This window comes from Hyperolius riggenbachi, chromosome 1 (genome assembly GCF_040937935.1).
Source record: "Hyperolius riggenbachi isolate aHypRig1 chromosome 1, aHypRig1.pri, whole genome shotgun sequence".
In the NCBI taxonomy this organism is placed as follows: Eukaryota; Metazoa; Chordata; class Amphibia; order Anura; family Hyperoliidae; genus Hyperolius; species Hyperolius riggenbachi.
Window position 1 is genome coordinate 616,441,192 of NC_090646.1, and position 14,862 is coordinate 616,456,053.

General features: G+C 42.6%; 1 protein-coding gene across 2 annotated transcripts in view; it reads right to left on the reverse strand.

The window, feature by feature from the left end:
* Positions 1 to 952: 952 nt before the first annotated feature.
* The window catches only part of LOC137528846 (pikachurin-like), a 30,681-nt gene continuing 16,771 nt past the window's right edge, over positions 953 to 14,862 (reverse strand). For both annotated transcript variants that reach the window (XM_068250513.1, XM_068250502.1), the window contains 3 exons: positions 10,667 to 10,750; positions 5,245 to 5,348; positions 953 to 4,671 (listed from right to left, as the gene is read on the reverse strand). In XM_068250513.1, the coding sequence (XP_068106614.1) occupies positions 4,517 to 4,671; positions 5,245 to 5,348; positions 10,667 to 10,750 (343 nt within the window). In that variant the 3' untranslated portion in view covers positions 953 to 4,516. The remainder of the gene's footprint in view (positions 4,672 to 5,244; positions 5,349 to 10,666; positions 10,751 to 14,862) is intronic.

Below are 14,862 nucleotides of genomic sequence, written 5' to 3' on the forward strand. Positions count from 1 at the left end.
CCTAGATCCATCTGGAGGAGCTGGACTGATGTTACTATGCAGGAAATAAAGGCATACTTTGGAGTCATTCTTAAGCTGGCACTGCAAGAAAGGGGATCTATCCAGGATTTTTTCTCAACTCGGTGGATCAATTATACCCCCTTTTTTGGAGATATTTTTTTCTTGTGAGCCATTTAGTCGGATCCATTGGATGCTACATGTTTCTCCACCCATCAGTGGTCATGAAGGCCCTCAAACTAGGGGTTGGAAGGTCAGGAACTTGACAGAACATATGAAAGAAAGATGCAGAAGTCTGTTTATACCCCATAGGAATGTAGTGATTGACAAAAGCACAATTAGTTTCAAAGGAAGATCAAAGTACAAGATGTACAATCCTCAGAAACCAAGCAAGTGGGGGCTATTAGTGTTTTCTATGGCTGATTGTGAGACTGGATACCTCCTTGCGTTTGAGCTGTATTATGGATCTGCTACTACGGAAAGCTTGCCAAGGCCAGACTTGCCATTTTCAGCTCGCATTGTCCTTCATCTTTGTACAAATCTGAAACAAGCCACTGCTGGACATGGATACCATTTATTTACAGATCGATTTTATACCACTCACATATTGGCTCAAGAGTTACTAAAAGAAAAAATTCACATAACTGGAACAGTCATGCCCAATCGTAAAGGTCTACCAAGTGAAATAAAAAAACTAAAACTGAAGAATTGGAGCTGGCAGGAGTGAATAGTTGTAACTAAACCTAAGCACGGAGGAGGATTTCTAGCTAAATGCAGCACTAGAATGTCATGTTTAATCCATTCAGTGAATTTCTGCTAAAAAAAAAAATCTGGCATAATCGTTTCTAAGCTGTAAGCAATGTTTTAAAGCAAAGTTGAAATGCTGGGTGTTAGACCACTTTAATAAAATAACGAATATCGGTGATTTACCACAAAAAGTTCCAGATACACAAGATTACTTATTAACATTATTTATTCTGTTGAAAAACAAACAAAATGAATAGACCAAAAATGTACAAAAGCATTAGATGGGGAAGGGGAGGAGTCAGATGGACAAGACACAAAACCATGTAACAAACATATCGGGGAATTGTGCAAAAAGTTGTTACATCTAAATCTTTACGTTGGGTTTGGTCATGTCTCTATATGTGGTTCTATAAAAATATATACAGGTAGAAAACGTCCTAGGTCAACTCTACAAAGTGGTCAAGGGATCAGACTGCAATATAAAAGTCAGGTGTGTTTATCAGCTGTCTCTTATCGGAAGGAATGCAAAAGAACACTGAATACTGGGCCTTTGGTAATGAGGAAATAATCTTGCACATACTGTTCTCTGACCGAGGTAGAATTTCTTGATCAATCCGCAGGGCCTGGTTTATTGATTTTATAGGGATGGTAAGAAATCCTATGAAATCTTGTGACTCTGGTTTTATTAAAAATTAGGTCATAGGATAACAGCCCCTCGCCTGGTTTATATATTATGTTATCACCTCTAGGATGCGACCAGAAGCTGCCCACTGAAGCAAGGAGCTTTCCACTGAAGAACAAAGTGTTGTGTTTAACTGTTTGAATGTGGTTCTGCTACAATTTTTTTGTGGTTATAGGTTTTATGCTGTAGATAACCTTTTAGAGCAAAGAGGAAATGCTGAGTTTCACACTACTTTAAATACTATGAAAAGATTGTGTAGGTTGGTCATTGATTGGGCAATAAAAAATGTAAGGTGTGTACCAGGCCATAGACCATACAAAAAGCTGCACATTTGGGTGCCGGTGTCAGGAGGCACATGATGCCAAGACATATTGCAATGTTTTGGGGACCTTCCTAAGATGGTTTACGTTTGCAGCAGTGCATTGCGTTGCACAATAATATCGCATTGCTAATGTGATTCACTTATATTGTAATGGTATGTTCACATCGGCGCGTTAGTAACCGCTGGCATACCGAGATGCATGCAGAACATGTTAACCCATAACGCGCATGTTAACAGCTGCAGTGAAGCATACTTATATGCATGCACTGTATGCTTCACTGTATGTGTTGCACCACAGGTATAACGTGCGATTCAACTTTCCCCTGTTGCGACCCTGCTGTCGTTGGGTTTGCAACACAACCTTAGGGTTTTGGTTGTCAGTTAGGACCAAGTAACAGCTGATTTGGCTATGTTCAAGGGTAGGCATTGTTTAAAGGGTATGCAGTGTTCTCCCCAGAATTTTTTTCCAGCTGGTTGGCATAAAAAAGTAGCTGGGTGGGGCGTGACGAGAGGAACGCTGGGCTACGCAACTCTGCTTACAGCATAGGAAGAGCATGAGGCGACGAGCAGTTGACAACAGGGTGCTCACGAGCCTGGAGAGAACACTGCAGAGGTTGTGATTGGCTGGCCTACTAATGGCTGGAGCTGGGCTAGTGACACAGAGTCAATACAGTCCTACTCCTGTGACTGGACATACACACCTGTGTGGAATGCCCCTTTACACACAGCCAGCAGGCAGAGGTTGTGATTGGCTAGCTTGGTGATAGCTTGGCTGGCGCTGGGCTAGTGACAAGTGACACATTATAGGCAGAAGCCTTCCTTCCCATGTCTGGGCTCAGATCCCCATGTAGCAGATGAGGCTCCTCAGTCCCCCACACAATCCCCAGCGCCTTTCTCCACTCCGGAGCATTCCCGGCACCTGCCCACCAACCCAGCTGCCCTCTGTATACATTCACTGCATGCTCAGGCTGCTGCACTCCCTGGGGAGCCACAGAGGCAACCACTGCCGCCAGCACGTCGCACATTAAGCTCCGCATGCCAGCTGCCCTCACCGCACATGTCGAGGGCTACACAAAATCCGCCCGTGGCTGCAGATTGGCTGACAGGCGCCAACGATAGATGGGGCACTCTGTGGATTCCTCCTACTAACCCACGCCTGTGATGCCCAGGGCGCACTGATTGGCCGAGCATGGCTTAACTGACTGCTCCTATTTCTATATCCATCTACACCACAGATTATTGACTTAGCCCTGGGGCATTACTGGGAAATGTTTTTTGAGGTATGAGGGGACTAAGTTGAAATGTAAGGTGGGAAAATTACTGGCAGTCTCTAACTGAACATAATCTTTTTGAATGCTTTTTCTGGGTACGCTGTCTTTGTCATGTTGAAATAATCTGCCTTTAGGACAACTGTAAAAAATTTCTATTTTTTGTCACATAATAAGCATAGCAGAATCTTTAAAACTGTCCATAGGACCAAATACCTTTTCTGTAGCAGCCGGCCACTAGATGTCCCTGTTGATGAACCAATGAGCTAATAAGCCTCCTGTCTCCTATTTCCAAACAACAATCTCTAGTGGCTGGAGAAAACAGGCTCTAAAATAAAGTCAAGTCAACTATGGGTTGCTATAGGTTTTAGGACCCAAAACTTTTGAGATCTCTTCAAAAAGGTACTTTGACTTTTTGTGTATGTTAAAGTACCCTACATTAAAATAATTGTGCGGTAAAGCCCATGGTGGACTAGATTACCTGTTAGTCAATGTGCTGCTGCTGCTCATTGTCTTCGAGGTCTCCACCTCTACCTGGTCCTCTTCTTCTACGGGATCTTCATTTGAAGAAACTTTCCATTCAGCGAGCGAATCAGAACTGCACAGACACAGTCCTGAACTTGCACCTGCACAGTTAATTCATTGCTCTGCACCACTAGGAGGATCTTCCGAATGGCTGTGGAGTGCAGAGGACCATGGACGGATGGGTGACCACATTGATAACAAGCAGCACCACATTGGCTAATAGGTAGTTTAGCCCACCATGGGTTTTACTTCACAGCTTGTAAGCCAGTTCAGGCGTACTTTAAAACCGCTAAACTGACTTTAAAAAAAAAAAATCAAATTTTCACAATACAGTTATCCTTTAAGATATTCTCTTAGCAGGAATCACTGCTTTATTTTACTAAATACTACAATGAAGAGACTCTTAATAAGGGTTCCAGACATGGGCACCCAACACTAGGTAGATGCTTTTAGGCCACAAAATACATTGACCATAAGGATTTATACTGAATATCGCCCTGTTTACCAGGCAGCTATAAAGCGCTGTTCTTCACCAAGTTATCTAAACCATGTTCAGCATATTTTGATGAGGGAAAGAATGAGCTTACTGGAGGTTGACTGGTGATCAACAAGAACGTTGATATCCCCTTTCATCCTATACATATACTCCTCCCAATGACTGACGTAGTGAGGGGCCAACTGATCCACTAGGCTCTTCTATTTTGTCTGGAACTATTTTAGACCTTCGTGGCTGAAGTAAGGGAGAAGGCAAGCACATCTCATCTTAGTCGCACATCCTCTGAATCCCACCTGTAGGAGAGTTTACAAAAAAGTTCAAGTTTTCTCTTCCTGGTAAAGGAAACATCTGGTAGAAGATTTTTTTTTTTGGTTGTCCTCTTAAAGCATATTTGGAATGACACAGTTTACAAATTGTCCGTACAGTGCAAAGTCTTCCTTTTGTTTTGGGAGTGCCAGGTGGAATGTCAAAGGCCATTCCTATTTAGTTCCACAAGTGTTAATGTTCTTCCCATCCGATGCGTCTTCCACCAAAGACACATGGTAGTCTGTGGAGAGGGTGAAGTGGGAGATGCAGCCAATGAGGCCTCCAACATACTGCCTGTTAGTGTGTAGAGCAATCTCCTTCATTCCACCTACAAGAGAAGAGTTTGGAATAGAAAAGCTCAATCTGGACCTCTGTCAAGCAATAATAATTGTGTGAAGAGAAAGTTTTAGCTTCATAGTAACTGGAAGATCTGGGAATTGTACTCAAACTTTGTAGGGGGACTAAAATTTGCTAGCTGCCAATTAATTAACCAGCTGCAAATTTCAGTAGAACAGGTGATGTGGGCGCACAGCCCGATCACTACATTAGGCACCACCAAGGCCGGATTTACCATAAGGCTCTGTAGGCACGTGCCTACAGGGGCCTGATGATGGAAAGGCAGCTCAATCCCCTCATCTAATGCCTCCTTCCTTATGCAGAGTCTCGAGCTGATCGTAAATGAGGTTACTCACCCAGCTCGTGTCCTAACATGATCTGACAAACACACCTCTGGTTCTCTTTAAAGCACATAAGGATTCATAAGTTATGGGACTATACAGTATAATGATGTGCAGCCTGTGTAGATCTTATTGCTTCTTAATACTCTGAGAATTCCCATCATATGGAACGTATGATCTAAAATACATATCTCACATTCTAGCTACTACCCAGGAGAACTCACCAACATAGAGGTCACCATTAATGTTCAGTTGCCGCATCATCCCCGGCGATTTCCCTGTCTTGGCACCATAGTCATCCACCGTCACTTTTCCTGACTGAACATCCCTGCAACACAAAAGTCACTTATAATAATAGTAGTCAAAAAAAATAAATATAATGCTTTTTTTTTTTTTTTTTTTTTTTTTTTTTAGTTGCTATCTATAATCAATGACAGTGTTTTAGCACGTTTATTATTATTAATAAGTATTCATATAGCGCTGACATCCTCTGCAGCGCTGTACAGAGTATATTGTCTTGTCACCAAGAGGGGCCCACAATCTAGTCCCTACCACAGTCACATGTCCATCATAGTCTAGGCTCAATTTAGAGCGGAGCCAATAAACTAATTGGGTAAGTCACTCTGGCTCACTGCCCCAGCCTGGCTCGCCGTGTGATCCACACCCGCCTTTCTGGAGTCACATCGACCTTCGTCACTTCGACGCCTGGTCCATCTGATGGCTGCCCGGCAAAAGAGTACTCACTTTCTTGTTTTCACTGTCCTCACCTCTCTCTCTCTCCTTTATCTTTCTCTCTCTATTTCTCTGTCTTCCCCAGGGATCGACTGTGGGGCATCTGATTCAAAGTATCGCTGCAGAAGCATCTTGTGTGCCTTACATGGCAGCTGACGAACCCCCCCCCCGGTCCTTCTTCTGGGTCCACCTTTTCATACTCCTGTTTATGCTCTATATTCTATACCTTGTATACTTAACCTCCTTGGCGGTCTGATTCTTTCCAGATTTTAGGGTCTAAAAGCGGTGCAATTTTTTTCCACTCTTTCAGACCCTGAAACCTGAAAAAAATCATTCTGGCAGGGAGATCTGCAGCAAAAAAAAAAAAAAAAAGTACCTTCCTGGGCTCCTGTGCTGCAGTTTTCTCTTTGCCCACAAGATGGCGCTAATATACATATAAACGAACTTCTCTATATTTCTCTAATATAGAGAAGTTCGTTTTCAATATTAGCCCCGCCCCCGATAACGTCACGCTGCCACCACCGCTCTGCTGCTGCCACCACGGCTGCGCTGCTCCAACTGGCTGCCGGGTCCCCGGAAGAATAGCGGGGACATGGGGGATCCCGGCGGCCAGGGAAAGACCCCACACTGCCGGGGAGAGAGGCTGGAGTCCCGCTGCGCAGCGAGATCGCGTGCGGGACTCCAAAACTACAGGTAAAGCTCTGCAATGCCTACCCCTACCTGAGCTCGGGATCACCGCTAACAGCTTATTTTTTCTACCCCGAGCTCAAGTCGGGAAAACCGGCAAGGAGGTTAATGTATCTACTGTATGCATCCACTGACCCTGTTTTGCCCAAATCGATTCCGGGCACAACTCTTGTTGCACTTGGCGAAATAAACATGATTCTGAATGTTTTTGGGTTGTGGGAGGAAAGTGGGGTGCCCGGAGGAAACCCATGCAGACACGTGGAGAACATACAAACTCCTTGCAGGTGTCCTGGAAGGATTACAAATCACTAGGGCCCCACAGCTGCAAGGTGAGAGTGCTAACCACTACACTACAGTGCTGCTTTAAAGAGAAAACGTAACCAAGAATTGAACTTCATCCCAATCAGTAGCTGATACCCCCTTTCCTAGGAGAAATCTTTTCCTTTTCACAAACGGAACATCAGGGGCTCTCTATGGCTGATATTGTGGTGAAACCCCTCCCACAGTGTGATGTCAGGACCATGGTCCTGAAAGTTTCCCATCTGTGAACCTCATTGCATTGTGGGAAATCGCTGTTTGCAGCGGTTTCCAACTGCCAAAAAAAGCGAGAATCTGGGTATAAACCTAACTAATAATAGGTATAGCCTATATAGATATAATTATCCAAATTTGTTTAAAAAAATTAAAGAGAATATGAAAAATTGGGCAGCAATGTGTTTATCTTGGACAGGTAGGATGAATGCATTTAAAATGATTTCATTGCCTCAGATATTGTATTTATTTCGATCCTTACATATTCCTATTAAAGATACAGATCTTAAGGATCTTCAGAATGCTTTGAGTAGATTTATTTGGAAAGATAAAAAACCTAGGATTAATATTAATGTAACATTTTATCACAAAACTTTGGAGGATTATCTGTTCCCAACCTGAAAAAATATTATTTAGCATGTCAAATTTCTCAATTGTCTGCTATAGAAGCTAATGTGGACTCCCCTAGATGAGTTGAAATGGAATCTTCTTTATTATCGCCTTTTACTTGGCAAGGTTTAATGTGGGCCAATAGCCCAAAAAATTCAATAAATATTTTGTCTAGTACTCAACACTCTCTGATTTTATGGAGGGCAAATAGGTTTAGATTTAATCTACAAAATAAAGTATCCCCACTAATTAAAATTACCGGATGCCCAGATCTCCCAAAGAAACTTTGGTTGAAAAATCTCTTATGGAGGTTGGATCTACAAACTTCTTTCTCGAAATTGCGTCATTTCTGTAAATTTGGAAAATTGCTTACATTGAGAAATATACAGAAAAAGTGGTCATTGTCTTTCGAAAATTTTTTGGAATTTTCGCCTTTTATAATTTTTGGAATCGATATCTGAAAACTAGAAATTTACAGGAACCAACTCAATTTGAGAGGGTTTGTATGTTACAACCTTTAACCTATTTTGGTTCCTGGACGTAGAAACTACGTCCAGGAACCATGCGTGCTCCCGCGCCCGATCGCGTGCATGCGCGCACACTCCCGGCCGCGGATTTGGTAGCCACGGAATCAATGTATCAGGCTATGGTGCCCGATCACTGATTCCTCTCCCCCGCTGAAAAAGCGACAGCTTCTCTCGGAAGCTGTGCTTTTTCTGGCCGTTGCCTCCCCCCTGCATCACTCTAAGTGTGTGTTACGCTTAGAGTGACGTCATGTAAACAAACTCATGGCCGCCATCTTGTGGCCAAAAAGTAAAACAACTAAAAGTAAAAAAAATTAAAAACGACACACAATTACATTATAAAACTATAGTTTACATCCCACCCTCCCAAAAATACCCAAATAAAATGTTTAATATAAAAAAAAAAACATTACAATAAAAAAAAACATGTAAATATTTACCTAAGGGTCTAAACTTTTTAAATATCAATGTAAAGATGAAATATTTCTATATTTTTTTCATTTTAAACTTGTAAATAGTGATAGATGCAAAACGGAAAAAATGCACCTTTATTTCCAAATAAAATATTGTCGCCATACATTGTGATAGGGACATAATTTTAACGGTGTAATAACCGGGACATATGGGCAAATACAATACGTGAGTTTTAATTATGGAGGCATGTATTATTTTAAAACTATAATGGCTGAAAACTGAGAAATAATGATTTTTTCAGTTTTTTTCTTATTCTTCCTGTTAAAATGCATTTACAGTAAAGTGGCTCTTAGCAAAATGTACCCCCCAAAGAAAGCCTAATTGGTGGCGGAAAAAACAAGATATAGATCAGTTCATTGTGATAAGTAGTGATAAAGTTATAGGCTAATGAATGGGAGGTGAACATTTCTCAAGTGAAAACGACGGAACGCGAATGGGTTAAGGAAAGGAAAGATCTCATTTATATATTCTAGCATGATCAATCCTAGACCTGACTTTAAACACAAACTTATGATTAGATGGGAAGAAGATTTAGGGATGGAAAAATCTTCTATAGAATGGTTTGATGCATGTACTTTATTATCTAACAATAGTTTATATTATTCAATTTTAGAAACATCCCTTAAATTACTTCATAGAGCATACATAACGCCACATATGATGCATCGTTTTAGTAATAGCAACTCTGATCGGTGTTTCAGGAATTGTGGAGTAAGGGGAGACCTCATTCATGTTTGGTGGTCATGTCCAAGAATTGCAAAATTTTGGAATGAAATCAATAAAAAAAATTAATAAGCTTTTAAAAATTCGTATTAAAAAGGACCCTTGGACCTTTCTTTTAGGTTTTCAAATTCAACACATTTTAAAATGTGAACAGAAATTAGTTCAGCACATCTTGTACAGCTAGAATTACAATAGCAAGAAGATGGAGGTCTCCCCGTATCCATGTTTCTGAAACTTTTACACAAATATCTAATATTATGATTAGTGAGAGAATAAATGCGATGCTAAATGATAGTATGCCCAAATTTAATAGTATCTGGTCAGGATGGATTGATGATCTAAAAGTCAGTGGTCTCTACTATACCCTAAGGCCCCGTTCACACTTGCGTTTTGGCAAATAAACGGACCGGATCCTGATCGGATCTTGACCTGATCCTGATCAGAACCGTACGGTTCCGATCCGGATCCGGTCCTTTTGTATCAGGCATGCATCAGGCTGCCATCCGGATCCGTGGGCAAAAAATAGCGAAATTTAAAAAAAAAATGTTGGGGTCAGCAGAAGGTGCACCTGTAGAATCAGGTTCCTCCGCTGTAGGCCTCACCTCCACCTCCGACATACTGCCAAACAGCTCCAGCACGTCTGTCACTGCTGCTCCACTCCAGACATGCTTGGCCCATGTGTCCCCATCCGAAATGGCCACTTGCATACGCATAGGAAGTGGGGTAGAACGTCAGGTTTTTGTAGGTAGTGTGTTCTGTGCCTTCCGTTCCCCATTGGTTTCTGTGTTCCTGATGGTGCTGTCAGGCTCAGGTCCGGCTCCGGTCCGGGGGCGTGGGCCGGAGATCCGGACCCAAAAAATAGCGCATGTTGGAAAAGAGTCTGGATCCGATCCGGCTCCGTACTGTACGGAACGGACACGTGTGAACGTCCGCATAGACTTTACATTGCTATGCGGAACGTACGTTCCGTTTGCACAGTATGCGGTCCGGATCAGATCCGGAAAATCCGGATAGCGAACGCTAATGTGAACCGGGCCTAACAATACTATAATTTCTTTAATCTAGTATTTATTAACCATTATTTTATTTTTCATGCTTTATCTTCTTGATATTAATGTTTTGACATATATCGGTCAATGTTTGTTTGATTGTCTATTTGTTATGACAATCAATTGTTATGTATTACATGATTTAATTTGCTATATGTATACATAATTGTTGGCAATGTTTAGGTTTACTGCCAATAAAGAACTTTGAAATGCAAAAAAAACGAGCATCATCTCCTTCCACTGACATCCCCTGCCAGCAGTATAAATGTCACCATATGGTAAATGTCAGAATGTAAATCAGGGAGAGGAAAGCTTTTACAATGGGCAAACACTAACTTAATCATTTATACATAATTATTGTAAAAAGGAAGCACTTTTTTGTTACATTATTTTCACTGGAGTTTTTCTTTAAACTCTGGCTTTTTTTTTTTGTTACGGTCACCTAAAAACTGTATTGGTAAATCTCCAGAGCTGATGATCCCTTTTCCATTTGAGTTTATGCCCCCCTTTGTTACAACTTGGTGCATTGTTCTCACCGTACAGCCTTTACCCGGTGCCACCTTCCATCACTGAACGTTCCATTCACCATTATGGCAACCATTCCGCTACCCAGGTTGTAGCTGCAGAGGGGAAAAGAATGGGAAAAATACAATTACATTATATTAAACAAGAGCAGGTACCTGGCTCAAGTTTTACTGCAAAAACTCCCCCAGAAATCATCACCTCAAAAATGTCACTTTACACTTACTTTGCATGTGTGTTTAACCCTTTCGGGACCCGCTGCCTGACCCCCCTTAAGGACGAGACGATTTTGCATGGGGGGTGGGGGGGTCAGGCAGCCAGATCCCGAGTGTGGCTTGCTGGGCTGTGTGTCCCCTGTGTAGCCAGCAGCTTTTACTCACCTCCCAGGCTCCAGCAATGAGCCGCTGTGCTCCCCTCCACTCTCGCCGGCATCCTGGCTCACACTGACGTTAAGTTCCGGGTCGCTGCTTGATGACGTCATCAAGCCGGGACCCGACACGTCAGAGCAAGCGGGGATGCCGGCCAGAGTGGAGGGGAGCACTCTGAATAGGTTAAACAGCAACTGTAAGCTAAAAAATAACTCGCCACCAGTGGCTAGCTTATGTCCACTTTACCAGGTAAAGGTTGAAATCCAGCATTTCCTGATATTTCACCCCTTAAGGCACAAGCCCTGCCTACCTGACATTGGTCCTTGGCTGTAGGCTTGTGCGCTTAGCCTTCTGGGTAGCGATGTCCTCTCCATCATCCCGTGAGGGGATCTTCTGTGGGCAGCTTTTTTTTTTTTTTTAACAGCACTTTGTGTGGAATTCTGTCTGATTGTGCTGCCATAATTCACATTCAATACTACGGCAGGTGATGATATCGCAGTTATACCACCTATACACTTCATATTTGGAGGGTAGGGAAAGGGACCCCTGAACTACATATGTGCTGAATTGTAGCCCCCCAGCTCCACGAGATAGAGTTTAGGAACCAATCTTGTGAACAGGTAGGGTTACAAAAATGGTTTCATTCAGCTCATCTAAATGTTGGTACTCTCTTCTGAGACAGACATTGAAACCTGGCCAGTTAGTGATGGAGAGAGTACAGATAGACTGTATCACAATGTCACTGCTTGTCATTTGAACATTCTGCAATAGTCTGTTTGTAGTAACCGACACATCCACAAGATGGCAGCATACAGTAAGGAAATACCATGCAATTGCTATCTACTGTATACATTAATGTATGATAAATGTACCGTAATCTATAATACTGTATGTTAAGCCTCATCTACGCGGTACAATTTTCCATCAGATAGACGGCTCTATTAGATGGATATACTAGGAAATTGCATCGTGTGTAGAAGTCCAAATTGTTTCAGATCAATTCTGCGAAAGATTTTGCTTTGATAAGTACCCAAAATCTAACGCCATCCGACTCTGGACCGGTTGGAAATTATCTAATAGATCCGATCTGACGGAAAATTGTACTGTGTAGATGAGGCTTAAAATGAATATTTGATCATGTATGTAAAATGACAATATATGAGGATCTCTATCCACTATGTGTCTAATGTAGGTTTTTGCAGGATGCATGGTTCTTGCAGTTCACATGGTCATTTACTTTCCCATAGATCGGCCCGCTGTAATTCCCACCCATTCTCACGGTCATAATAATGGACTGCAAGAAAATACAAAAAAAGCATTTACATGTATCATCCCAGCTTATCACCCATAACCACCTGGGGCTTCCTGTTAGGTAATTTCCTTACGGTCACAAAGAAACAAAGTGGAGAGGAGTGGGCGCAGTCAGGGCCGGGCCGAGGCAGAGGCAAGAGAGGCTCCAGCCTCAGGGCGCAGTGTAGGAGGGAGCGCACAACTCACTCAGCTATCACTCCCCTATTGTGTTTGAAGATACATGGCAGTGACTGCAGGCCAGATAACTAGAGAGAAAGGTGTTGGTGCGGGGGGGGGGGGAGGTGTTAGGGGGCCTGTGGCGCTTCTTAGTCTAGTAGTAATCAGTGTGTGACAGCTGGGGTGGAAGGGATGGAGGGGCGCACTTTGGTGTCTCAGCCTTGGGTGCTGGATGACCTTGTCACGGCTCTGGGTGCAGTTCACATTTATATAAACCACAACTAGAATGGAAGGTAGATCAAAATTTGGTACTGATTGTTTAAAGGGAATTTAAAGAAAGCAGCATTTTGTACGGTACGGTGTAGCTTCCTTGTAAGCAGAACAGAGAAAAGCGGGGCACCACTTCCTCATAAAAATCTCTTTATTTTCCAGCTGGGCATAAGCAGGTACAAAAAGCAGTGGGGATGTCAAGTGCCTTTTGTACCTGCTTACAGTGGGTTGCAAAAGTATTCAGCCCCTTGAAGTTTTCCACATTTTGTCACATTACTGCCACAAACATGAATCAATTTTATTGGAATTCCACGTGAAAGACCAATACAAAGTGGTGTACACGTGAGAAGTGGATCGAAACTCATACATCATTCCAAACATTTTTTAAAAGAAATAACTGCAAAGTGGGGTGTGTGTAATTATTCAGCCCCCCTGAGTCAATACTTTGTAGAACCACCTTTTGCTGCAATTAAAGCTGCCAGTCTTTAGGGCATGTCTCTACCAGCTTTATACATCTAGAGACTGAAATCCTTGCCCATTCTTCTTTGCAAAACAGCTCCAGCTCAGTCAGATTAGATGGACAGCGTTTGTGAACAGCAGTTTTCAGATCTTGCCACAGATTCTCGATTGGATGTAGATCTGGACTTTGACTGGGCCATTCTAACACATGAATATGTTTTGTTTTAAACCATTCCATGTTGCCCTGGCTTTATGTTTAGGGTCATTGTCCTGCTGGAAGGTGAACCTCTGCCCCAGTCTCCAAGTCTTTTGCAGACTCCAAGAGGTTTTCTTCCAAGATTGCCCTGTATTTGTCTCCATCCATCTTCCCATCAACTCTGACCAGCTTCCCTGTCCCTGCTGAAGAGAAGCACTCCCAGAGCATGATGCTGCCACCACCATATTTGACAGTGGGGATGGTGTGTTCTGAGTGATGTGCAGTGTTAGTTTTCCATCACACATAGCGTTTTCCATTTTGGCCAAAAAGTTAAATTTTGGTCTCATCTGACCAGAGCACCTTCTTCCACATGTTTGATGTGTCCCCCACATGGCTTGTGGCAAACTGCAAATGGGGCTTCTTATGCTTTTCTGTTAACAATGGCTTTTTTCTTGCCACTCTTCCATAAAGGCCAACTTTGTACAGTGCATGACTAATAGTTGCTCTATGGACAGAGTCTCCCACCTGAGCTGTAGATCTCTGCACCTCGTCCAGAGTCACCATGGGCCTCTTGACTGCATTTCTAATCAGCGCTCTCATTGTTTGGCCTGTGAGTTTAGGTGGATGGCCTTGTCTTGGTAGGTTTACAGTTGTGCCATACTCCTTCCATTTCTGAATGATCGCTTGAACAGTGCTCCGTGGGATGTTCAAGGCTTTGGAAATATTTTTGTAGCCTAAGCCTGCTTTAAATTTCTCAATAACTTTATCCCTGACCTGTCTGGTGTGTTCTATTGAATTCATGGTGTTGTTGCTCCCAATATTCTCCTAGACAACCTCTGAGGCCCTCACAGAGCAGCTGTATTTATACTAACATTAGATTACACACAGGTGCACTCTATTTAGTCATTAGCACTCATCACTCAATGTCTATGGGCAACTGACTGCACTCAGACCAAACGGGTCTGAATAAATACGCACACCCCACTTTGCAGTTAAAAAAATGTTTGGTATGATGTATGATTTTCGTTCCACTTCTCATGTGTACACCACTTTGTATTGGTCTTTCACGTGGAATTCCAATAAAATTGATTCATGTTTGTGGCAGTAATGTGACAAAATGTGGAAAACTTCAAGGGGCCGAATACTTTTGCAACCCACTGTATGCCCAACTGGAAAATAAAGGGATTTTTATGAGGAAGTGGTGGCCCGCTTTTCTCTATTCTGCTGAATCTGACAAGCGTTGTGGATGAGCACGCTCCTTGTCCCACCTCCAGTGGATCTGCCTTGCTGCATTTGGTGCCAGATACTGTTCCTCTTTTCCACATATTAATGTAGTTTCCTATTAGTTTGACGAGTTGAGTTTGAAAACAAAAATAAAAGGAAAATGCACTGACACTCCCTGCATTTAAGCAACCCCCCGCCCCACACACACATTAATGTGAAAAAGCAT